Source organism: Struthio camelus, chromosome 16 (assembly GCF_040807025.1).
Source record: "Struthio camelus isolate bStrCam1 chromosome 16, bStrCam1.hap1, whole genome shotgun sequence".
NCBI classification, from domain to species: Eukaryota; Metazoa; Chordata; class Aves; order Struthioniformes; family Struthionidae; genus Struthio; species Struthio camelus.
In genome coordinates, this window is record NC_090957.1 from 18,371,987 (window position 1) to 18,398,244 (window position 26,258).

At 37.6% G+C, this 26,258-nt stretch overlaps 1 protein-coding gene across 1 annotated transcript in view; it reads left to right on the plus strand.

Moving 5' to 3' along the window:
• PPM1E (protein phosphatase, Mg2+/Mn2+ dependent 1E) overlaps positions 1-26,258 on the plus strand; it is a 71,919-nt gene that overhangs the window by 39,115 nt on the left and 6,546 nt on the right. Inside the window, exons 2-3 of the mRNA XM_068909307.1 lie at positions 20,001-20,119; positions 24,703-24,902. Of these exons, the coding sequence (XP_068765408.1) occupies positions 20,001-20,119; positions 24,703-24,902 (319 nt within the window). The remainder of the gene's footprint in view (positions 1-20,000; positions 20,120-24,702; positions 24,903-26,258) is intronic.

Below are 26,258 nucleotides of genomic sequence, written 5' to 3' on the forward strand. Positions count from 1 at the left end.
TTCATGAAACAAGGATAGAATGAACTTATGTATGTTTTATTTGTTTAAAAGTAAGCTAAAATTATAACTTGGAGTTTACATATTATGCATGAACAACCTTTAAAGAATGTGCTGATGTTAGAAGGAGTAGCTCAGTAGAATGATTTTAAGAATATTTTCTGAAGTTAAAATATACATCTTGCCTAAAATTAAATATTATATCAGCCTGATAGCTGTTGCAGCTTCCACTGGAAGATTTTATCCCAGCCATGCAGTGGGATAAACTTAGTCTAATAGGCTTTTTCAATCTCAAATTTATATATGTGTAATAGCTGTGTCTCCTTGAGTTGTCCCGTTTACTAAGGGATCAGTCAGGAAACAACTTAGTAGTAAAAAATATATGCAGTGAGAAATCTTCATATTTTTTAATTGATTGCTGCTTTAGATTCTTTGAAATATGATACACGAGCAGACATTTTATTTCCAATAGTAAAACTGTGAAGGAAAAATAGACCCAGTGTCAAATATCCAGGAGTACAGCCAGGACTTTTTTCTCTAATTTCCTCTATTTCCTGTCCCATTTTGCATTTCTTGCTTTTTTTCTGCACCCTCACGTAACAACAACTGTCTGTTAGAGGAAATAGTTTGTCCTTGTAAGGTATCTACAGAAAATCTGAGAGGTCTTCTCTGTTAATAATCAACTCTTCAGTCTTGGCCAAAACAAACGACAAGTGTGATCAGATGAGTCAGTTTGCACTGTATACATATGGGCTAGAGGGTGGGTTGTGTGTGAGGGGAAAGATACTGGGTGGCGAGGGATGAGAAGTATGTATGTCTGATTATTTTCTTCCATCTTGGTCCTATATCAAAGGCTGTTGGGGGGATGCAGAAATATTTGCTGTCCAAACTTAATGCTACTCAGCATTTTTTTCCTGTTACTGGTCTTTCTCGTTTTTTTGCTTCAAAGAATTCCAGAGAATAGCTACAATGAAAGATAAATATTTGCTAACTTGAAAGTAAAATATATCCATATGTCAGTCTCTCTTACGAGGAAATGCCTTAGACATTGATAATATTAAAAAAATATTTTTAATTATTACTGTGGTAGTAAGCATACAAATTAATCTCAATTATTCTATGCAAAAATATTCAAAAATATGTTTTTTCTTTTTTTGTAGTGTTTTTGCTGAGTAACCTGGTCTGAAAAAACTGTTTGAAAAACTCATTAGTTTAGATTTTATTTGTCTTATTACATGCTATAGTTCTCTTTCCTTGTAGACTTCATATAACCATTACTGAACATCAAATAAAAGCTTTGATCACTTATGTGTTAAAAGCAGTAAAATTTGTCACTATTTTCATTTGGGATCATGTTAAGCTCAGCATATGTACCAAAAAGGGCACATATATTCCTCCTTTTCTAGCCTAAATGAAATTTGCTGTCAAAACAGGCATTTTCTTTGTAAGAAGATTAGATCTGGATTTAAGAAATTGTTATAAATGGTAAATTTGTTTGCGTTTTTTCCACTTACCTTTTTGCTATTTGCTAGAAAGATCGGGGCCATATATTTTCCAAGGTGAAGTACACCGAAGGAATACTACTTTGTTCCTCGAAGTCATCCCTGAGGGAGAGTGGGCATAGCAGAGATATGAAGTTCTCCATCAAATGTGGAAACTCCTTGTCCTTGTGTCCTGGACTATGACTGACTGCTGTGATGCAGATTAATAAAATCTTCATAGTTTTATTAAAAAAAAAAAGGGGGAAGAAGAGACAGATGAGACGGTTACTTAAAAGAAAATATAATAAATGTAGCCCACTGGATCACAAACCTGAAGAAAATATATAATATACTTTTCTGGGTTTTCTAAATTAAGCTCACTTTTTCCTAAGATAAGGGTGACTCATAGCTAAAAGGGAGAAGAAACACTTGAAGAATTGAGCAATACTGCATTGTTCTTGACAAACTATGCTAAATATCAAGAATTAATACATAACTACAAACAGGGGACCCAGACAGTTTTTCTTTATTAGATTTTTTTCAGACTTCCTGCCACAGGCTGTCCTTATGGATAAGAGAGTGCATTCTGTCTTGGTTTTCAATAGTAGAAGTAGGGGGATTTGCATTCTCATCTGCTTTGTTTTCCCTTTCTTTGTTTTGTGGTTACTTGAGCTTATTAATCTATTTTACTGTCGTAAGCATTTTCTTTCAGTATCATCTAGCCCATCTGAAAGTGTATGAATGCTAAGGCCCCAACCTCACTGTACTTTATTTGAGCATGATGAATTGATTTTATAGCTGTCTTAGGTGCTAATAAAAAATCTATAATTTAAATGAATGATTTCAGGGAAAAACATGGCATGGCTGATTTTATAACCTAGCCCTGATCAAAAAGAACATTTTGAATATTAGAAAACACAGGGAGCTCTGGTAGAAGGGTGATATTTTTATCACCAGTCTGTTATTGTTTTATGGCAGAGCTCTAAAATGTTATACTCATTTGATATCCCTGATTTAATATCCCTGATCCGTGATTATTTCACATTGCTGCCTTTGCATTCCTGCTATTTGATTTTGTTACAGTTTATTAATTTAATTTGAATTAGTTTTTTTAGCTTTGAAATAGAAAAGCAAAGCTAATAAATATGTGTCTAACCACTAAAAGCAGTTTAGGACTGAACATGCCTTTTTATCCATATATAGAAATCTATGATATTTTACACTTGTAAAGTTTTTCTGAGAGTTTTTTTTTTTTTTCTGATACTGAAGGGAAGACTTGAGTTTAATTACATAAGGTAATTCATTTTGTTTTCTGAAAGTTTTGAGCATCTTCAGCTCATGCCCAATCAAGCCCCTAACTTTTCATTCCCAGTGACTTCAGAAGAGATTGGGACCTGTATTTCTCTTTCAACACCCTTGCAGTTCTTCCATCTGTTTTTTTCCAATAATTTTTAGAACAATATTTGTGACTACATGGATGAAATAGAGTTCTTTCTACGTTGTCTGTATATTATTGGAGCAACTGCGAAACTGTCTATTCCACCTGAGGCACTGACGTTCCTGGTTTATGACCATAGCTCTCATTTTACTGATATGAGACGAAGGAAAAGAGAGACTCCTGAGGCACTGTGGAGCCCAGGAGTTAAAGCAGAAGTGAGAGAGATGAGGAGTGCACTAAACTAAAAAGAATTCTGAATGTCTTTTTCAGAAGATATTCTGGAAGAACAGGTGGAAAAGACAATTTAAACATATTTTGCTGAATAGATGATGAAATGTGGTTTTAAAGGCCTTTGACATTTTATAGGTAAGCAGTAGAAGTTTCACAGAACTAAGTCTGTCATGGTGGTATTTTTAACTTTAATAAGCAAATTATTTTCTTCCTATTTGGCTTGTTGTGTTTTTTGGGATGTATTTTGTGCTTGCTTCTGCAGAAATCCTAATGGCAAGAAAGCATAGGCCTGAATGCTTTGACTTTATGCTGTTGATAAGAACAAGGATGAATTTCTTCCCTGGAAAGACTGTACTCTGGTTGCTACCTTGCTGAAAGAATTGTCATTTGTCAGATGCAGAACTGGGAACAATGCTTAGTCTCTTATCATGTTACGTCTTCCAATTTACTACTGCTGTGTTATTATAACTTAAATCTTGCTTTAACACTAACTTTCCTTGTACTATCTCTGAGCTCAGCTGGTGTGCCTAATCTTTCTTTTCTTGATATAATATTATTTTCAATCTAAAAAATTGCTGTTGATCACAGTTTTGTCTTTTATGTTGACTCCATGCATCATTTAAAAAGCTCACTTGAGCCCTGGTGTGCCACCTGTAGTTTTCTTTGAAAGCTCTCTGTCCTGGAGGCAATCTTAGTGCTGTACTTAGACTGTACTTCTAATAGATCAGGTTGCAAGATATTAGCAATCTTTTACAGCTAAATCCAACTTTCAGTATGGATTTAGAATACAGATTTTTTTCCTTGTGTTTGGTGCTTGCTGATAGTTAAAACTCTTAGCACTCTCATGGCTCTTCCTATGATCTGTCTAAATTCTTTTACAAAATTCTCTGTACCAGCTTAGAAAACATACTTTGGTATGCATGGCTTTGATCTTTACTTGACTGCCTTCTCTGACTTTGTTCTTCTGTGATTATGTAATTACTAGTCTAGTTTACTGCAACACTTAGTCCAGAACACTGCTTTTCAGAAGCCTCTGTATGTTCCTTTAGTTTTTCAAGGATATTATCATTGGTAGAGTTTATACTGGCTGTGTGGTTTTGGGGTGGAATTGATAGAATTTCTTTATTTTCAAAATATTACTATTACAAAATAGTACAATGTTTCAACGATGCAGTTTCTGTGTTAGTTACTTGCTTTTGTGTGACCTTTGATCTCCTGTTTTAGTAATCTTCCTTTTTCCAAGGAGTCTGTGGTGATTGTTCAGATTTTAAAAAAATATTTCAGTTGCAGGTGTTGTGTAGTGAATTCTGCATAGAGTATTGCTAATTATTGAACATTTTGTTGCTGCTGTGCATTCATTATGTGCTGTGCACTGTAGGTTTTTATAAGCAAGGTATTAAACAGTCCATCTTCTGCCCGTAATGACTCAGTGATTAAGATGTTAATCTCAGATGAAGGTGGCTGAAGTTCCTGATCTGCTTTATTCTAGCCAAGAATTTTATCTGAAGTCAAGCTCTTCTAATAGATGTTATATCTCTTTGCAGCTACTTTACTTTGCGTAATTATTTATCATTTGAAAGGAAGACTAGTTCTTGACCAGAACAGGAGCAATCATCCAGGATGTGAAGGAGTAAATTTTGGGTTCCTGTTCTGATTCAGGCAGAGCAAGACCTTCAGTCAGTGTCTGTCCTCCATACAACCCTCTCTCTGCCTCTACTCCTCCTCATGTCCTTTTTCTAGGAAAAAGTTTGGGTTTTGTCCCAGTGCTGAATAAAAAGTACTATCTTGCATAATTTTAAATAAAAGGCAACGCTGAAGAGTGAATTGAAGGACCTTTGATTAAATGGAAGTTTTATTTTCATCATAATTAGCTGATACGTATTCACCTCTACTTTGTTTTAACTCTTTCTAGTAAAATAAAAATGTGATTTTGTCCTATCGCTGATTATGCAGCAGGAAAATATTATATTTTCCTGCTATCCTTCTTTTGTTTTAAATGTCAAATATTGCTTTGTGGGCTTTTTTTATTTGCCTGCCTTATTGCTAATAAGGCTGATAATAGGTCCCTTGTGTTTACTTTCTCTTTCTGCGTGTGAATATAGTTAGCAACTTTGTCACAACTCGGAAAATAGCCTGAATAGACTTCTTGGTTGTGGCTCTGTTGTGCTATTCTAACATATAGTGTTTGTTTTAACCATGTTTTAGGAAATGAAGTATATTTGTCCCAACTACTCTAAAGCACATGTTAGTGATGCGTGCCGTATGAGGAGGGGAGTTGAAGAGCTAAACACAAAAGATCAAGTCTGTGTAGCTGCATTGCACTATAGCCATTTAACCATGTCTGTTGATTCTCTTTATGCTGTCTTAAGCTCTTGGTATGCATGGCGTTGAGCTGGAAGATTTTACAAATATTTAAATTCAGTTGAGTTCCATAACTCTTTTTGGCTTAAGCTATGAAAGAGAGGGTTTTTTTTTTTTGAGTGATACCACAGAAAGATACAGAATTTATTTCAGCAGGAAACAGGAGGGTTAAAAGTACCCATCATATATTAAGTAGTATCACATATTTGATCTCTTGATAAGGTTAGGCATTGTTGGAATATGACCACAAATAATAGCTGTGGTTTGACTCTCTGATTCAATTGTCTCATTATTTTTTAAAGTTGTTCTGGTCCATGTGGATTTTGGCATGTTTGCACCCATATGTGTGTAGTATTGTAACATGTAACCACTGATGATAAATGACTTTCACTGAAAGTGATCTACATCAAATACTGCAGAAGTTGAAACGTTGAAGATTTGTCTACGTATACCTGGCATTTTTTGTTTGAAAAAATACCTTAATACTATGGATGATTGTTAGCCAGAATGGTGTTAGCTACAAATAGAATGGGTGAATTATTGATAAGTACAGGGCCATTTACTTGGCCAACACTTTTTAGAAAGTGGACAGCATGGAATCTGTTGCAATATTACTTGGTTGCACAGGTCTAAAGTTGCCTTGTTGTAAGTCTGTAGTTTTCTAACTTCAGATGCTTTGCTTTGCAACCTATGCAACTTTCTCTTAAAATACACGTACGTGATAAGAAAAGAAGTTTTTGTCTTGTGCCTGTATTAACTGTGTAGTGCATCTTCCCCAGACAGCGTGATCACTCTGTGGGAACTGAAAACAGATACCCTTGACAGATAATACAGAGAAGACAGTGACAGTAAATGGTGGCAGGGTATTTTCCCAACTGCATCTTTTGAATAAAATAGGTTATATTTAGTTATCTTAGCAGACTTATGGGAAGGAAACTATGCTTATTATATACAGTAGAAAGCTGACGTTTGGATGCAGGTAGTACATTTAGTGCAAGGGCTTCTGCTTCTTTCAGAGTTAGAGGCTGAAGCCTCCTTGTGGACATAGCTAATTTGTTAATAAATAGCAAACAATTATAACAATTATATTCCATTTTGATGTAGTCTCTCAACTATACTTAGCCCTGATTCTGAAAGAGGGGTCTTCTGGAATAGCTGAAGTCTGACTACTTGCACTGTGATTTCCCGTGGTCCACAGCTGTAGTATTGCTAGTGTACTTAGGAGCAGGGTTGGCAGTTTATGCGGAGCGATTGGGCACGTTATACTGAACGTGATTAAAAATAACAATAATGGAGTTTCTTGGACACTATTTAGAACTTTAGCTGTCAGATCAGTACAAGCCAGGAAGTGATCTAGCACTTGGTCAAGAGGCCTGTATTGAGTGTTCCTCTTCAAGTCAGTGTCTCAGTATGGTGCTAAAGCATGATGACAGATGATGATATAGACTGGTGAATGACATATCAAGGTAGATGGATGATTCTAACCCTTCTTGTTTTCACTGAAAATCCCACTGTACGGGTAGTAAGCCAAGACGATATTCACATTGTTCTGGCTAAATTTTAGCTTGGATAACTTCAATTCCTATGTAGATTTCCACTGTTGTTTCTAGGGTAGTCCATTTCTCACAGCTTGTCCAAAGCAGTTGTGTAAAGTTTCTATCCATTGTTAGTAATCTACTGCTTTTTCATCCAAGGTGGCCTGCATGTCAGTGCTGGTAGAAGTAATCATTCATTTTCAGATTAGGGAATGTATAAAGCACTGTATATATAGAAGATAATAATTTGTCTCCAAAGGTTCACTATTTTTTATTAATGTTTTGATATCATATTCTCTCTCTCTGCATATCAGTTACTTCCTGAATATGTATTACCATTGTAATTGATAGTGTGATTCTTAAGTAACTCTCTTAACTGCTGATTATAACTGTGACACTGCTCCATTTGAAGAAGCTTTGAGCCTACTCATCACTGCGGGTGAGTCAGTTCCCACTAGTGTATTATTTACAAGCCTAGTTCATGCCGCTTCAAACAAGTTCTGTTGTATTTGAGGAAGATATCTTCTGATCTGAGTATGTTTTTGCCAGATCCCAAATTAACCTCCATATAATGTTGTTTGCTTGCATTTGTTTATCTTCCATAAAAATAAAACCCAAACTTTTACACATACATTATGTGATTCCACATTCCACTGTATATTTAATTGTATGCAGGATAGACTTAAGTCCAGGCACCAGGCCAAGGGAAGACAATGACACTGATTTTCATCACGTTTCCATTTTCATTTTACTCAGGCTTGTGTTGTCTATAGGCTATTGTGTGCTGCCTCACTTCCTGAAGTATTACGTAACAGATTCTTTCTTATATTTAGAGCTTGCCTGCCTGCTGAAATGGTCACTAGTTTAATAATAATAAACTTATAGGAGAAGATACCGATTTTCTTTGAGGGGGAACAGGGAGAAAGAAGAGGTATTCTTACATTAACTGGAATGGATTGGGGGCAGCAGTGTTACCTCTGATATGGGACAAATGGTTAATCCAGCATTGCTCATACAAAACAAAATGCAGCAAACAAGATTTAAAAAAATGATCGAGTCCTGCACATAAACAAAGCACCAATTTTTGGTGAAAGGCCCTCTAGAGTTTGTGTTGAAAAGTCCATTGGTAGAAACACAGTTTCTATAATCTTATGAGATTTACTTTGTAATGTCATTACCAGCTATAAAAGGTGACAGCTCTTATTTTCATTTGACTTTATAACAGTGACTGGAGTATAAATATAGATTTGTTTTTAAATTGTGCTGGAAATAATTCTGGAACGTTTTCCAAGTTTTAAATAATTCACTGTACATTTCAGAATGGGAGACACTCTACAGCACGCCGCAGACTTTTTTGAAATCCTCAGCTGGTTGAGAATCAATCCATATAGCCTTTGTGCGCAGAAAGAGCTATATATAGATGGATACTGCAGGCAAGCTGTGTGTTATGCAGGCTCAGGACCTGCTTTACCCAAAGCAAAAGCCATATTCTTTTTCTTCTGAGCGTGGTCACTCGTGTGGCATATAGCATATTCAATACAACCGTCTCAGTAAAATCATAATGCAAATTGTAAGTAATTCTCTGAACTGGGAGAGTTGGGAAGACAAGCCAAGGAATGGGGAGTAGAGAACAACAAAAAGACCCATGTTACTTGAGCTTGCTTGGCAGTTTGTGTATTATGGCTCCTTCCTACAATCTAGCAAACGATGGAGTCAGTTTCATACGCTTAATACCCTTATACCCTGACACGAGCTAAAAGTGATTTTTCCCCATCCCCCTCCCTTGTTTTTAACCTCTCCAGGTTTTCAATTTTTTCTTCTCTTTACTCTCCAGAGATGGTACAATTTTCAGCATTTCCTACTGTAAATAGATCCATATACAAAGTGAAAGGTGAAATAAAAGAGGAAAGCTGTTTGGTTTAAGCCTGTGTTGCTATAACTACTCCACCAGTTCTCTCTGCAGCATTTGAGTGTAAATCTCTCCTTGCCGTTTGTGGGCACTGTTCTTTTTGAGACTGATTATGTATTTCACACTGGTGCAGTTCCCTATGATGTCAGTACATAGTGGGAATGCAAGATGTTCCCTAAATTTGTACCCGTAGCTAGGTAGGCAGAAGCATGTTATCCTATCAGTCAGTCAAGACAGATATTTTTGAATGTATCTTGCTGTTAAGCCACAAAGAGCATAACCTCGACTACTGTTTGTCAAGTGTTGTCAAGATAACTTCTCTTCCTGTTTTTAATGTTTTCAATGTTTTGTGGTACAGTCCCTTTAAAAAAACAAGCATAGAGGAGAGACAGGACTTGGGATTTCCACTTTGCATTCTGAATGCGAAGCTGGATTTGTCATTGTAAAATGAAGATGATAGCTGTACTTTTTTTCCTCCATAAGGAAGGAGGAAATATAGACAAAGGAGAAGAGGAAATTTAACAAATTTAACACTATGACTTATTTCTAGGTCATTAACTAGAGGTATAGAACCATGTTAGATCGTATCTAAATAACTAAATAGTGTTCAAAAATGCTAAATTGTAGTTCCAACATGACCTGTGGAAATCCAATTCCTTGCCAGTTTTTAAAAATAATGTGCTATATTTGGGAGGATATCTCTTAATTGCTCTTCATGAATGTGAATACTGAAGATGGGTAGTGGTAGGTTTGGAGATTTTTAAGACCAAGATTGGAAGCAGAATGTTTTACAGTACCAGCTTGTGGAGAAATGTCTAAAAGCTGCCATTGTGTCTTTCAGGCAAGAACAACTGAAAGCCCTAATGCATTTTATCTGCCTCTCTGTTCCTCAGCCCTATAAATAATTCAGCTTTGTTGGCTTAACTACTACTGGCAACTGTTATTTATTAAGAATGACTGAAATAACTATGTAGCTCAGTAGAACAGAATGCATTTGGGACTTAAATGTGAAACAGAGTGCCTAAAACATTTTGATTATTCTCTGAAGAAAAAAAACAGAACTCTACTGCCAATATTCTTTGCGTTTCTGCAAAGGACAAGTGACAGTGGGAATTAGGAGGTGATCTTTTGAAGTAAGTAGAGATTTATTCCTATAACAGAGCGTACACACTGATCTTAGAGCCCCTTTCCCCCCCTCCAGTGTCTTGTTCTGTGTGCATCAACGTCAGTAATTTTAAAATTCGGGTTACAATTATATCTTTAGTTTGCCCTAGTGTATAATATTTGAATACATTTTTGCTATATGTTTATCTGTAAAACTATTTTGAAATATGCTGTGTAGGCTTTTCATATTTGCTTTTACGTTTGATTATCTTGCATGTCATACTCAAGAGAAAGGTAGGGCAAAAGAGCAACAGTGTTTTCTGGTGATCAGAGCAAGTGATTGAACTGCAGTTCTCCTGTTCCAGTCGTGGTTTTGGGTTAATTAATAATACTCAGCCCTTCCTGGCGTAGTTCATCATTAGATTTGAAATTGCTTTTCAAAGGTCAATATTATTATCCCCATTTTATAGACAAAAAATAAGTCTTGGGAAGGGCTCAGATCAGGCAGGGTATTGCTAAATCAGAAATAGAATATGCTACAACTGAGTGGCAGATATTTGGCTGTACATGTAAGATGTATTACTGTATAACAGTAGACTGCTTTTGCAAGTCAACTGATTATAAATGGAGTGTTTGGAATAAATTTTGTATCACAAAAGAGTTGACATCCAGGACTCGGTTGACTAATTATCTAATCTTACATCTGGCATAAACAGCCAAGCCATTTTTTACAATGAACTCTGTTGCATGAGAGTCAGAAAAGAGAGAACGTTCTCTGCCGACTCAGTGGTCATAAATCTTCTGGAGTGTATTTTGCATTATATTTGAAATTTATCCAATGGGTTGAAAGAAGTTAAACGATCAACTGTCATTTTAAAATCCTAGCCAGCAGCCTTTACTTTTTGTAGTTTACGTAAAAACAAATATTACGGTACAAGCACAATTATTTGGGGAGTAGCTCTGTAGATTTCACTTAAGTGTGATGTTACTGAAAGCTGTTCATTTGAATGGGCACTGTAGATTCATTATCTTCATCTTTTTTTTTTTTAAGAAATCATTTTATAACTATTTGCCTTAATTATGATCATCAGTAGAGTTATTGATGAAGAGAGCAGTATGTGCCTTTATGTAGCATTTTGTTTCATTTGTTTGAAATCAGATAGTAAACTATAATACAGTATGATGCATTTGTCTTTATGACAAGTAATTGGAGGACTTAAGCATGTTAATTTGATCTGAAATAAAACAGATGCTCTGCAATGAATGATTCTTATCAAACTTTTGTTTCTTTGTACAGTACATCCCATCAGGTTAAGGGACATACCAAAGAAAGTGTATTTTTAACTGGTAGAAAAAATAGGAGATGAATCAGTGGTAAGTATGTGATATGCCTAAACTTTTAGGGGCAAAGCTTGCCTCTTGTAACAAATTCTCCTGCAACATGAATTTTTCTAGATAATGTTTCATTAGTATGGTATTGTTAAGAGGGAAATCACCAAAAACTCCGACTCAGACATAAAAATCCTGGAATAAAAAGAATATATGTAAACAACTTCAGAGCAAATGCCAACACACTCTCATTGATTTTAGAAGGCATCTCATTCCAGCTAGACAAAACACAGAATTTATAAATTAAATTTTATGTATATTGTATATGGTTTTATGCTGATGTTGGCACGCTTTCAGATGTAAAATTAAATTACTTTTTCCAGTAAGGCAGCACAGATTGGAACATGGATTCCTTTCTTTACTAATAAAGCTAGTAGGAAGATATTGAATTATGCTAACTTTCAAATTGATGGAGAGCAAAGAGAGAAAAATCAATGAAACTTTAAACATCCTGTAGAGCTTTTAAATAGGCCCCAGTCTAGCAGAGAGACTCGCTATGAGAAGATTGTTGTTGACATTGGATTTCCAGTTAAGAAATGTATTTCTTTAGATAAGCATGCATCTTGCATGGATGCAGACTTCATTATTGCTCCAAGTACTGGGGTGCTAAGTAGGCAGTGATGGCTTTTGGAATGGTAGTCAGAAGATTTTGGATACTATGTATGTATGTCACTCAATAGTTCAGTATTTCTGTTTGAGCAGAGAATGCACCATGTAAATAAGCAAAATAATCTTTGTGAAATGGCAACAATAAAAAAACAGAAGGAACTTTATCTTGGTTTAACTTCATCTAAAATCCTGAAAGTCATATTTGATTGGGTGATTCCAATAAACAATTCTGATTTTGGCTAATGATAGGATAAATATAGATTATTTTACTGTATGGTCGCTCTTACACAGTTGAGCCCTAGAGGTCTAAATTATAATAAATGCCAGTTGAATATGTGACTTTCTGCTTTTGTATAACTTCACAAAATTATAAAAAGTATTATTATAAATTGCATCATATAACTAACTGAAACTTAATAGAAGACTATCTAATCCCTCAGAATCCAACTGCTCAGGCAGAAAAGCTTATGCTTTAGAGAGGAGACTGATGTATTGACATAGTCTGCATTAATTTTGAAATAGCTATAGTCTGTATCTATCTAAAATTCATGGATGCTGGTCTCTCTCTGTAATAAAAAGTCTCTCTTTGCATTCCTTCAAATTCTTAGCTTACCTGTCGTTTAATAACAGATGGATAAAATGCGGCTCTAAAGGTCTCCGGTCCTGGAATATGATTTTCAGTAGTAAACTTTCTATCTTGAACTCTTTGATGTAATGAAGAATATCATACAATCATCTCTGGGAATTCCACTTCTTGCATTATTTCTGCTTTCAGCTCCTTGAAAATTCATCGTATTTTTTAAGAGTTGTTCATGGTATGGTAGACCTCCCTTGTCATTTTAAAATGACAAATCCCTTTAATGATCTGTATCATAGACTAAAACTTTAGAAACATTCTGAACAGTGAAATTCAAAAGTCTGGTTTGTAAAGGAACAAGGCTTTTATGATTGCACATTCTGTCCACTTGTCAGGTCCCTCCCATCAACAAATGTAACCTTGCTGGCCAATTTCAGTCAAATTTGAAAGATGGGTTGAGGACTGAAAGCTAATTAAATACCTGTACATTTTCTGGAAATTGGTGGCAGAGTAGGCGAGAATGGGCCCTCCAAGGTAAAGGTAGGGAAGGGAGTACTTAGCCCTGATGGATTTGTCTGGCAGCGTCAGAGGGGCAGTCGGCACGTAGCTAGTGTCTGCTCAGCCCCAGCACGGGCTGTTCGTTGTGTGAAACAGATGGTGCTGCAGCCGGGGGGTGCTCCAGGGAAACTGGTGGTGTTGGAGAGGAGAGTCAAGGGGCAGAGCGTGCACATCTGCAGGGGGTCAGGGCTCGCTCTTCCTGCTGCTAGTGGCATTGCTTCTCCTGTTTGGCCTAACTTTTAGTGAGAAAGGTGTTCGTAACAGTGTGCTGGAAATGCTGTCCAAGACAGGTTCTGAAACATGTATGTGAAAGAGTGTGTGTGTGTGTGTCTGTGTCTGTGTCTGTGTCTGTGTATGAGCGTAGCTGGAAAGGAGGCTGATCTTAGGTTTGGCATCCATTGATAAATCTAGTGCCAGCTGCGGCCAGACCCCAGAGGCTGGGAATTTGAGCTGCCTTCCACTTCAGCTGACTGGAGAAATGAGCTGGGATATCCCTTTGCAGCTGGGTCTCCCAAGTAGTCAGATAAAAGAATTTATAAGCCATGCTCTTGCAGGCATGCTTTCATGAGCATTTTTTTCTCTTATTCACCATCAGCAAAAATCTCCAGACCTAATAAGGAATTGCAAAGGGAAATTATTGTGCCTATGAAAGCAATTTTATTCACATTATTTAACTGTGGAGCCTTTGGATATTTTTGAGATCATAGCCTCTGTAGATACTTTGTCAAGTAATAAACAGATGTTACAAAATAGTGACAAATACTATAAATCTGATGTGTGTATTGAAACATCTTAATCCAGCTGCTGAAAGCATTATCTGATGAGCAGTGCATCTCTATTTTTTTAAGTCTAGTTAAGATATACTTATCTGCAGGATAATGTCTATGTAAACTTGATCGTACTCTAATGTGATCTCTAGAGTATGGCAGTGAGTATAATGTGAAAGGCTAAATATTCTGTAAAAAAGATAACATTGCATTGTCTATATATAATATGGGTATTACGAGCACATGAGAAATGGTGTATTTTTTGTAATACTTGCGTATTGTATGAGTGTTCCTTACAACTTGTGTCCCCACAAGGACAGATTCATTTTGAATCTGACTGGGCAGCTGTCTCTGTGAAGCCTATAGATAGCAGCTTCCTTGTGTAGCACATTTCCAGCTCCCTGAAACAGATTTATCAAGCATCTTTACTGTCTCAACACTGCCAGCTCAAATGACTTCTCAAGGAGCTTTGGTTATGCAATCTTTTCAAAAGGAAACTGCAGCAGCTAAAATCTAGTGCAGGGTTTCACCGCAGGTCAGGAAAGCCATAATAATCCATAACATAATCCATTTGTCCACCATGGCCAGCCTTTAAATAACCTCAAAGCTTTTGCCAGCTGTGAAAAGTGGAAAAACAGCATAGGTCAGATCAGACTGGTGTGCTCATAGGAGAGAGCTGTGCTTTGTGAGTAAGGAGAGGGCAACCTGCAGGGACGGGAGCTGGAAATAACATTCTCTTGGCATAATTAGAAGATACAGCAGTAATCGTTTCAGGGTGTAAGGACTGCTTAACAAAATATTCCTTTTTGTGTCCTCTGAATCCTATCTGACTTACAGAGGTTAGAGAAACACAAAGTCCTTAGCCGGTACCCTGTCTTCCTGGATGGCCACCGAAACACAAGGTAGCTAAAAAGAGGGATGGGTAAAGAGTGAAAGGGTCTGCCTGAATAATTTCTCTGCTCCTTATTGCTGCAGTTCACCACATGGGATCTTTCAAAGATACAGACTTTAAAGACTTGTTCAAAGAGCTTCCAGGCTGTGCTAGAAGCTCCATCTGGAAAACGTCTCATGAGAGTTTGGTATTTTTTTGTGAATACAGGCTGGGGACAAATGAGCTTTTTCTTTTTTTTTTTTTCTTTTTTTTTTTTTTTACTGAATCCTTGCAAAACTTGCTTTCTAAAAAGCACTTGCAACAGGCCACGTTAACACAGGAGTGTTTGTCACTAGTGTAATGCCTTATGGGAAGGGTGCAGTTAGCTTGTCATCCCCGTAAAGTCTTTTACTAACAGTAAATTATAGCCCTTATGGGAATACGCTGTACTTGCTTCTTTTCAGGTCATGTTCTCGGTCTTGGATTCCTGTGTTTGACTATATACAATGCTTTTTACTGTTTCCTTGTGGATTTGTTTTGTGTTTCAGCAGATTTAATAGCATTTCTATTTAAATCATATTTCATTCCAACTAAAACAATGGTGTTCTATAGTTAGGGAGCTCTTAAGGTAATAGGAATATTACATGTTTTGTGATTTACTGGCCATTTTTGTCTTTGAAAGGCACAAGTACATTTTGGTCCATTTTTCTTGCTTTGTTTGTGTCAGTGATGCCACATCAGTTACACTGGACTGGGATAGCGTAAGTATTCTCAGCATCGATAACACCTAATTGTATATTTTGGCAAGTGGCAGTAATGGACCTGCATCATCATTTTTCTAGACTTTTAATCAGCGGTCCTATGTCTAATGCTCTAAGGACACAAGCGTTACTGAGTTTTAAGAACCTGATCTCTCTCTCTCTCTCTCTCAGGGTTTTTTCCCTTTTGAGATGCTTTAACTTTTCTAAAAATGTGTTTACTTCATGCAGTTGTTATGATATACGTCAGCAGCCCGCATCAGATGAGATCTGCCTATCTAGAGCTCTTGTCTGCCTTGTATTCCACTTAGAATTTCTGGCATCATGTAAGAACAGACAAGATGGAGCAAGAAAAAGTATGAGTGCTCCATAAAGCATATATAGATTGGAAACATCTGCCACTATCATGATATTTTGCCCTTTAGATGTGCTCTTATCTAGAAATCTCAAAGTATTTTGCAAACATTAAATTAAGCCTCCTACAGCCCCCCTCCTCCTCCCCCAGGAAATGACATTATCATCCCTTGTTTGTAGATGAGGAATTGAAGGACTGAGTGGTGAAGTGACTTGGCCAAGGTCAACTGCTGAGTTAGTGGCATGGCTATGAATAGACATAGGCATTCTAGCTCTCAGCTCTCTGCTAAACAAGATCATGCCCTCCCAAATTCTAATTGTCATAACTTAATGACTAATAAGATTTGAACATCTAGAATGTGGCAGAAGAATTTATTTTCAGCCAGCAGACAGGTAATCCTTACTTATGCCAGGTGCAGAACACAATACACCTCCAATGTCCATACACATCCTGTCTGTCGCTTCTTTGTTTTTTGCAACAGATGGTGTGAGGACAGCTGAACTGCTCGTGCGAGAGTATTTTATTGTTCAGGCAGAGATCTTTGTTATTTCGTGGGATGCTGTAGGTTCTCATCTGAATGTTCATTTTTGTGATAAAACCAAAGGTACTAGACCTGATTCTTCACTTTCCTCAGTATAACAATAATGAAGCAAGTAGCCTGACAGCAGTTTGACTTCAAAATCTAATCCATTTTAAAAGAAGTTATAAACTCCTGTGCAGTCTACTATTCCTTGTTGTTGAAAGAGAGAAGTAATTGAACCAAATTCCTCTCAGGAGAGAAGTAAGAGAATTGAATTTTGTGTTGCGCTAATCAGGAAGAGGAAGTCATCTGTCTCCAACTGGTCACTTCACTGCTTACATTGCATAGTCCTATAAAGGCTGCATAAGAAGCTTTGTGATGAACAAATGTCAAGGGCAATTAATTCTTTGGCAGGCAGTTGTTATTATTAGGACAAAGAACGGCCAGACATAAAAGGAAAGCCTTCATCTGATTTATTTTCTCTGTCTTTTCCATCAAAATTGATAAGTCACTCAGACCCCAATGGTGAACTTTTATGCAATAAGAATTTTAAATTTGCCTTCTCTTTTTTTAGTAGGAGATCCTATATTGGGTTTAGAACCCAGAGGAATAGCTCAGAGAAAATGTTTGGAAAGTCTTCATCACTCTAATGCTCTCAGCAAGGAGGAGAGTTGTGTGTTAAGCTGGTAACATAATAATACGTGGGCTGAGTTAAGCCCACTTTAGACTGTTTTTCTCAACCTTAATTGATGGAAACTGCCCACTTCTAAGCTTGATTTATTACCTTAGCCGAGTTATCCCAGGATTGCTGCAATGCAACTGTGGGGGTGCTAAACACACCCACACTGCCAAAGAATCAGGAAGGATATACTTTTAAAACCTCTAATTTATCTAATAACATCCTTAGTGGCTTTTTGTGTAGGTTTAGTATTGTAATGGAAATAGATGCTTTGGTAAGATAAAGAACTCCTGTATGAAACTGCTAGCATCACCTAAGTAGTCTGTAGGGACATATAAATAGCACTGGCAGACTGACTGGGGAAATGCTCTGACCAGCTATGCACACTGTAAATGCACCTTCCAATTTTCCGATCTGTCACTAAAGTTAAAATAATAAAATCCAAAATTTCAGCTCTGGATGCTCATGATGGGGCATGCCTTGTTTTCATAGTTAGGCCTCCCTCCCTCCCCCCCCCCCAGTAGAACAGAGGTCCCCCCCACTGTCTGAGGGAAAATATTCCTGTGCTTTTTAGGTCCTATATCTCCATTGTAGCCACTGTCTTTGCCTTAATTCTTAACGAGGTTCCCTATTTGCCCATCAGTGGACTCTCTTGAGGGGTCGTTTATAAGTGACACAAGGAAGTCTGAGGGAACAAGTTTGCTCTTCCTGACAGGTTTCTACATTGACTGGTGAGAGTAAGCCTGGGCCTGGGAAACAAGCTCAGATTCTTGCAGGTGCTACCACAGCCAATTTCCTTCCTATCTGAAGCGAGCTCAGTCTGAGAGGCTTGTGTTTATAAATCCTTTCAGCACAGATTCTTCTGCTTCTGCTTTGTTTTTATTTAGGCTGTACATTAACAAGTAACTATGCATTTTTCCAGAATGCTATTCTCACAGTGTTGCTAGCTCTGTTGACATAACTATTCTATCTATCTCAGGCATAGTAACCTCTTGCTTTTGTTGTGACATGGAAATTGTACGTAGCATGAACAGTAACCAGCATCGCTGCTCCGGAGTTTTGGGACTAATAATAGAAATTTAAAACCTGTTCTTTGTGAGCTAAATAAAGGCACGCAAGACGAGGTAGAAAATTAACTTCTACAGGCACTAGAAGTAAAGGAGATCCTAGCCTATTTTCTTCTTACTCGTTACTCTTACCATTGCTGTATGTAAATAAGATCGGAGTTCTCCTATTGTGCTGGGAAGAGCCAGTCCTAAGACAGCCGATTTCCTCACGCAGTCATGCCTCATTAGTGCGCGCATTGCTGAGGTCTGGAGGCGCTGCGTGAGCTGAATGCTCAACTGCTAATTCTGGGAAATGCTCTTGTTGATGGTGCAATAACAGAACGAGTGGCTTTCTGCATAACTTTGAGGGTCAGAACTTGTCTCATGATAATGTATCCCTTGGAAAAAGATGTTTATTCCTATTCCTGCGTTTAAATAATTTACAGGTATGTTGAATAGTAAATAATGAGCGTTGGAAGACCTATTTTGTGTACGCTTTCTGAACCTGTTACATAATCCTACTGTCTGTGACAACACTTGGTATCAAGTATCTGGAAAATTATGGCAAAATGGCCTTTCAGAAACCACCAATTACGATAAATCTAATTGAAGGTTTTTCTGGAATTCAGTTTTTGCTACTGAAGTGACAGTACATGGGCCAATTTAGGACTGCAGTTGTCTTTCCCGGGCAGCCTACCAAATGTGAATACAAATGAATGTCACCACATGCTTCTTGGGCTCCAGAATGAAGTCTGACAAGTGCGTGTTTTGTGCGTAGATGTTTGTCCATTCTAGATCTAGTGGGAGGTGCTTCTATGCTAATATCTCATCTCCAGCTGTGGTGAAAGCATAAGAACCAACATACTGGGCCTAAGCAGAGGAAATAGGTTAAGGAAATGTATTTGTTTGTTGCCTGTATCTCGGCTAGGTGAATTAGCTGACTTAGAATTCTGTTGCTGATGGGCTGTTTCTGAGACTAAAACTGGTTTACGTATCTGTGCGGTTCTGCAAAGGTAGATACGTCTTAGGCAGAACGTTGTTGTCTTAAGTGTTAACCATGAAACTGGAAGTTTCAGGCTATGTCAGCGAGAGACACCTGGAAAAGTTAAGGCAGACCAACAGGAAAAATGAGGCTGTGCATAAATTAAAGGGTATTAAACTCCTCTTGAATAAGAGCGTGTGCATGTAAAGTGGCCTTGGTTCGCTATAGATTAATTAACCTTGGGAGATATTAAGCTTAATTAAGCTACAGTGAGTTAAAGCCACTTTACTCTTGACAGAGATCATTCACAAGGGAGCTTAATTCACTTTTAATATGATGCACAACAACTTTGTATGGGTTTGCATTAACTTTTCTCAGTGCCCTTTGGTAAGCTTTGGAAACTTTGAAAAACGAGGGCTTCTTTAGCCTTAGAAACCTATTTCAAATTCTTAAGAGAAGCTTAAGAAACTGGACAGAGTGGGCTTGAGATAAATGAATAATGTGCATGGAGAAAATATGTGCTAAGCAAGTGTTGCAAGATAAACTCTGCAGGTAGGTTCAAGTCTTGGTTTGAAAAGCAAATAAAGGATATGAAATGGAGCATTAAAGCCTAAGAGGAAACAAAAGTGAAGTGCGCCTACTAAAATTCACGTGGTGAGAAGGTTCTGCCTGCAGAATTTGCAGTATTATCTTTACAAGTCTTGGACAACATTCATATTTGAGTTTATTTACAGAAAAGTGTTGTTGTGTGTTACCCTGATTGCAAGTTATCTTGCTAAATCAGATGAAAATATCTTCTTGTGCGTTTCTTTTTGTTTTCTTGTTTTTTTCAGTAATTGTCCTTCATTTTTGGCTGCTGCTTTAGCTAGAGCAACTTCGGATGAAGTCCTTCAGAGTGATCTTTCAGTGCACTACTTACCAAAGCATGTGGACAGTACAGATGGGATCATACGTGAGTACATCTGTGCATAGTAACATACAATTTTATGTGGTATGGATCTTTCATTTACACTGTATACCAGACAGTATGATATGTATATTTTGCAGATAATTCATAGATTTTAAGGTCAGTAGTGATTACAGAGATTCATCTAATCTGAGCAGTTGAATAGTACTATTTTTCCCCAAATTGGTTCCTACTACTAGCTAGTTATGAGGTTTGACTTGCTCCTTTTGTAAATGAATGTCCTGTTGTAATCTAAAAATATCATTGGAGAGTTCACCACTGCTCTAGATAGATCTAGTGGCTAATTTCTTTTGAAGTCAAAGCTTTCTCATTTTTGAATCTTAATTTGTTTAGTTTCAGCTTTTACCATTGAATTATTTTTTATTGTTGTTGTTATTTTTATTGCTTTTCTCTGGTTTTACTCAAGTCTTTTTATTGCGTTTTTGCTCCTTAAGACCAGATGGAAGTCACTCCTTACTTTTAAGTGCATCTCCATAAGGCCTAGGACTGTATCTGGTGACCCTTATTTCCTTTATAAGGACTTGAGACTATGTGGTCCTACTGCTTGCTGGCAGACACCAGTTGTCCTCCTTCATCCTTAGAGCAAAGCCAAATATAGGTAGAAGGAGAGAATTCTGAACTGTTTCCGTCAGAAGAGTTTTTATCAAGACTTTAAATGTTTTTAATAGTTTCGGTGAAGATAACATTATCCCATATAAAGATGTTTTTGTGCTTAAGAGGAAAATTTCTTCATTTATTTCTCTTGGCTAATAAGATTTTTCCATCATCCACCTCAAGGCCATGCATCCTAAATCGTTTCAGGATTCTGCTGACTAAACAGCCTTGAAAAACTTTATAGGATGCTCATTATGATGAAGAGCAATATTCATCACATCTATTTACAGGAATTCTGTCATTCCATCTGGAAAATACATAATCACCAAAGCATTGTGTACATGCCTTTTTTGATAAAAAGAGGTAAATGATTCTGGGGATAAGTAAGAGAGATAAATCTCGCTATTTAAAGAGGGAGATTCTGGTGTACTTCTAAGAGGCCTCTGCAAACCTGAGAGAAAGTAGAACGTGCTATGGGCTCTGTTTTTGTATGTACTGCTGCCTCCTTCTGCTGAGCAGGTAAATAGAATAGATTTGTCATTGTTCTGGCTGAGCAGCCTTCATTAATTTCAAATTGAGATCTTTGAGACTTGCATAAATATTTGACAGTCTCCAAGGAAATGTTGACTAAGCCTCCACACAGAATATTTAAAGAGTTCAAAAAAAAACCACAAAAAAACTTCAGAAATTTCCATTTAAATATTTTTAAATCTGTAGTACAAAGCAGCAAGCATAGATTGATATGTGTACAGGCTAAAGCAGGCACCAAAAATATGGAACTCCAGATGCAGTATGTAGAGATGACTTGTCATATAGAAAGTGCTTGAAGATAATATATACCTTTACAGATGCCGTGTAAGGCATTAAAATAGGAAAATAAAGGGAGAGAGGAAAATAGAGAATGTTTTCTGAACCATAGTAAAGCAGTGATTTTATATGAATGCTGCAACTTCACATAATATATATAATATAGCAGAAATCATAATTTTCCAAACAGAGCGTTAGCTCAAGAAGTACAAGATTTGGCAAATGAATGAGATTGACAGTTCCCTCCAGCTGATATTATATGGGGAGACTTTCATGCTTTGAAAGAAAGCAAAGGATACTGTAGCAGGTGATGGAACTGGGATTTCTATACCTTGAAATTTTGTGTTCAGAAAGCACTACTTATTCTAATGATTTTTGGACTGCTGTAGAGTGTGAAACCAAGTTGAATGTAGCCTGCTGGTTTGAGATCCAATTCTATGTCAGTCTTAGCAGTCCGGCAAGATTTTTACTCTGTATAATATAAGGAGACATTTAGCTGATTTGCCTCGAGTTTGAATTTGCTGGGTTTGGGGGGAGAACCTAAATTTCCTTTGTGACACATTTCATGCCGAGTAGTGCAACATGACGAATCATCTTGCATATTTATGACTGGTAAAAGAAGTTATTGGTGTGCTGACAGAAAGGAAAGTAGAAGCTTCATGAAAAAAGAATGCTAATCTTAAAGGAAAGAAAACTGCTTTGAGCCCACAAATGTAGGAATGGAAGAATATAGACTTGCCATATTCAGATCTGACCATGCATCTTTGGAAATCAAAAATCTGAGAAGTATAAGCCATGACTGATTCTTCTGTACCAGTTGAACTGGGGAGGAGTAAGAGAGCTTGAAAGAAAATGGACAGACTTTTGATTTCCTTTTGGAAAGGTCAGGTTACAAGTTAAGAGTGTTTAGTTTTCTTTTTGGTGGAGGAAGATGTTCACATGGGGGTTCAGCGTTGCTGAGGAATTTCCGAAAGAGGCTGGACTGTGTTACTTGCTGGAGGTATCTAAAATATCCAACAGACTTCACAAAGCAGATCCCAGAGTCTCATTACACAGTCTTTCCAGATACTAGGTGTTGTGGAATAACCAGAATACAATTTAGGTTCAGGGCGGAGCAGAAATGGGATTTCTGTAACCAAGACACAAAGAGGTTGTTGACTAGTCAGAAACTGGAGTTCTCAGACTAAGGAATATATTGGTCACTGTCTTGATGAAAATGTCTACAAACCTGAATTCTGATCTCTATTGTCACACTGCCCAAATTTTCAAGAGAGGTCTTAAATTTTACCAAGTACCAAGAAACAGAATCTGGTTACTGGTATCCTCCCTACACCAGTTTTGCTCTAGAAAAAGTCAACCATCTTTGGGAACAATAATGCCTAAGTTGGATTTCCCACTAGTTGTGGTATAATTAAGCACTGCTTCCAGTGCTGGGGATTTTAGAGCAGCATTGAAGGAACAGCAGGAGGGAAATGAAATTCTCCATGACACAACCACAATGACAGCTGAGTCAGCTCTGGCTCAGTGCTGCAGCATTAACGATTGATGAGTAATTTACAGCTGTGAGGGGGTGGTTTAACTGTTGTGGGCCTTTCTCCTGTTTTAATCTCGACCAACAATTATTGATGATGGTGACACTACGCATACTCCCTGCAGGGGAAGGTTATTTAGTATCTCAGCACAGCAAATGGGTTCAGTCCGTTCTTCCTTCAGAGTGACACTCTGAATTGTAACAGCCATATGACATGGAAATGTACGCCCTTGCCTTTTAAATATGCCCATTAGAAAAAATGGAGGAGGCAGCCTATGACATTCTCTTTTGGAAAATGTAATTTGGACATTTCAGGCTGTATGTTTTCCCTCTTTAAATATATTATTCAGCAAAGAGTAATAGCAGCATAGGCCTGGCAGGAGAATTGGTTCACATCACTCTGGTGTTGGTTACATGACCCAATTATATGATTTCCAGCTATTGTTCTTAAAGCTATCTGATTGAGAAGCTAGGACTCCCTCTTTTGATTACGCATACACCTTACTTCCATGCTTAATGGCTGATCTTGCCTGACCTGGCTTGAACCACTTATAATCAGCAGAGCTGGGGAATATTCCTGGGGATCTCGGCTTCCTGATCATTATAGCCTACATCTTGTGTAGATCTATTACTGAAACTAGTAAATGCCGATTATAGATTCTTCACGGAATTTCTGTCAACTGAAAGGAGTCCTCATCCTCCCCTCTGCTCCCTAGATTTGGGCCATTCCTCTTCCAGGAATGACTGACAATCAGGGATTGCTGTTGTTGGAAATTTCAACCTTTGGTTGATGATGGTGAAAAAAGAGATTTGGATGTGTTCAGTTCTCTGATGCTTACTTCATGTTTTTCTTCCCTGAACTTCAGAATGATTGTCAATGCTTGAGTTTTCACATTTTAAAATTATTGTTTTTCAGGCATGATAGTTCAGAATTTCCTTAAATTTAAGACCTCTATGGTTTCCTCATTTGCTCATGCAGATTTCTTTGACACTCAGTCTCTTCAGAAATCTGGAAATAATGGTATGAAACTTAGAAGGTACCTGAAAGTGTTTGCTCAGAATTACAGAATGGTTGAGGTTGGAAGGGCTACTGAACGTGTACACTGCTGAAACATCTTCAGGTTAATGCTATTAATTTTGGTAGCGTATTTGCCACTTTCTTCGTTTAGTTTTGCAGTGAGGTGTTTGTGGTGTGGTGGATAGATTGGTCTAAAAACAATACATCGTCGTAACAGGTCGTAGTTTCCCTGTGTGTTTTGTATGTAACACAATATTCCATGATGAAGTTCCTATCGGAGCCTTTGTGGTCTGGCTGCACCACCTTGCGTGGAGCTATACTAGGGATCAAACACTGAGGGTAACGTATTTGCTTTTCATTTTTTTCTGATGCTGCAAATGAGTTCCCCAAAGGCGCAGGGGAATACTTAAGTTAAAAAGACACACAAACAATGAGCTTCTCACTGATGAATGCTGTTTCTGGTGAGTTTGGCTTCCTCTTGTCCAAAATTTCCCTGCTGACATCCATCTCAGTTGCTTGGCTGAAATGGTTTTGTTTCATCTTTATAATGTATGCAAGAGAAAAATTCTCACTTAATAACACTCTCAGCCTTTTATTTGTGGTTTTTGTCTTCCCCAGAGATTGAGACAGTGAAGCTAGCCCGCTTAGTTTTCAGCAAACTCCATGAGATCTGCAGCAATTGGGTAAAAGACTTTCCACTCCAGCGGAAGCCCCACCGCTACTATGAGACATCCATCCATGCCATCAAAAATATGCGCAGGAAGATGGAAGACAAGCATGTCTGCATTCCAGACTTCAACATGCTCTTCAACCTTGAGGTAAAAAGAGACTGTATGGAAGGTGAATGCATAGGCTGAATACAGTGTCTGTTCTCAGGGGAACTAGGCTTTCTTCTGTGAAAACAACAGCCATACCTGTGATGGACCTGAGGAGGACTGACTGTCAGGAGACAAACCTGGACTTAAGTTAGTTCAGTTGATGTTCTCTAACTATACGACATGTAACAATACGACATGCACTTCCTATGTAGGTTATATAGGATGAAAGAGCGATTTGCACAGATATCTGAAGATATGTCATCTAAATAAACAAAGTTGGTATCTGCCCCATCCTGATGTAGCCACTTAATGCAATGGCTGAAGAACTAACCTGCTATCCTACAGAAAACAGTCCTACCTTTGTGAGAGGCAACTGATGCATTATATTACCATGTGAAAGAGCAAGGTAGGATCCTCTGTGTGGCTGTAGATGCTCTGTGTGGCCCAGGTGTAGAAAGGAGTTGCCAATGGAAATAAGGAAGTGGTTCAGCTTATAGTTCATCATTGTTGCCATTTGTCTGCAGAGGTGTGTCTGTACTGCTTTTCTGCCCTTCTTCTTGGGAGGAAAAAGCCAAAAGCAAGAGTAAGGAAAGGAAGTAAAGAGGGGAGGGGGGGAAAAAAAAAAAAAGGATTCAGTTCACATGATTATCTAGCAGCGCTAGTAGTTTGGTGGAACTGGGGCCAGACTTAACTCCATTCATTTCTTTACGTGGCCATTGGTCAAACGCTCATGCTTGCTCTTTCTTCAGAGATGGACGCTGAGGAATGGCAAACAGAAGAAAAGGGCAAGAATGTTATCACTGGGATCAGATTACTGCATAATTGATTCTTTATTACATCTTGTCAGTTTAATAACCATTTTCTGTGCCCTATCCAAATTCTTGCCTTTAAACTACATTAATGCAAACAGAGGCAGATGTTTTCTTTGCCTGTCAATTGTCACCTCTTCATTCCAATTTGTGTTGGAGCCTATTACTTAAAAATTACAATGTATAAATATTCTAGTCATTGAGATGGCTGTCAAGGTTGAATTGGCACTGACAGTGGGTTGGTGTGTTATACGTATGAACAGGCACAGAAGTTATGTCTCTTGGTACTGGAACATTGTTTCTCTGTTTGAACAGATAAGGGGAAGCTGAGAAAATTGAATTGAAGATAAGTGATTCTGCTGTACTTGATTTGTGAATGTAATCACATTTTATTATCTGCTGAGAGGGTACACAGAGGTATTTTAACAATAGATATCTAAGGTGATATGGATTAGATTTTAAAAAAGAATGAAAGCAAAGGCTAGCTGGCTTCACATTTTAACTGTACTGGTATTTTATCACTAGGGGATTCCAGTCTTGATACAGA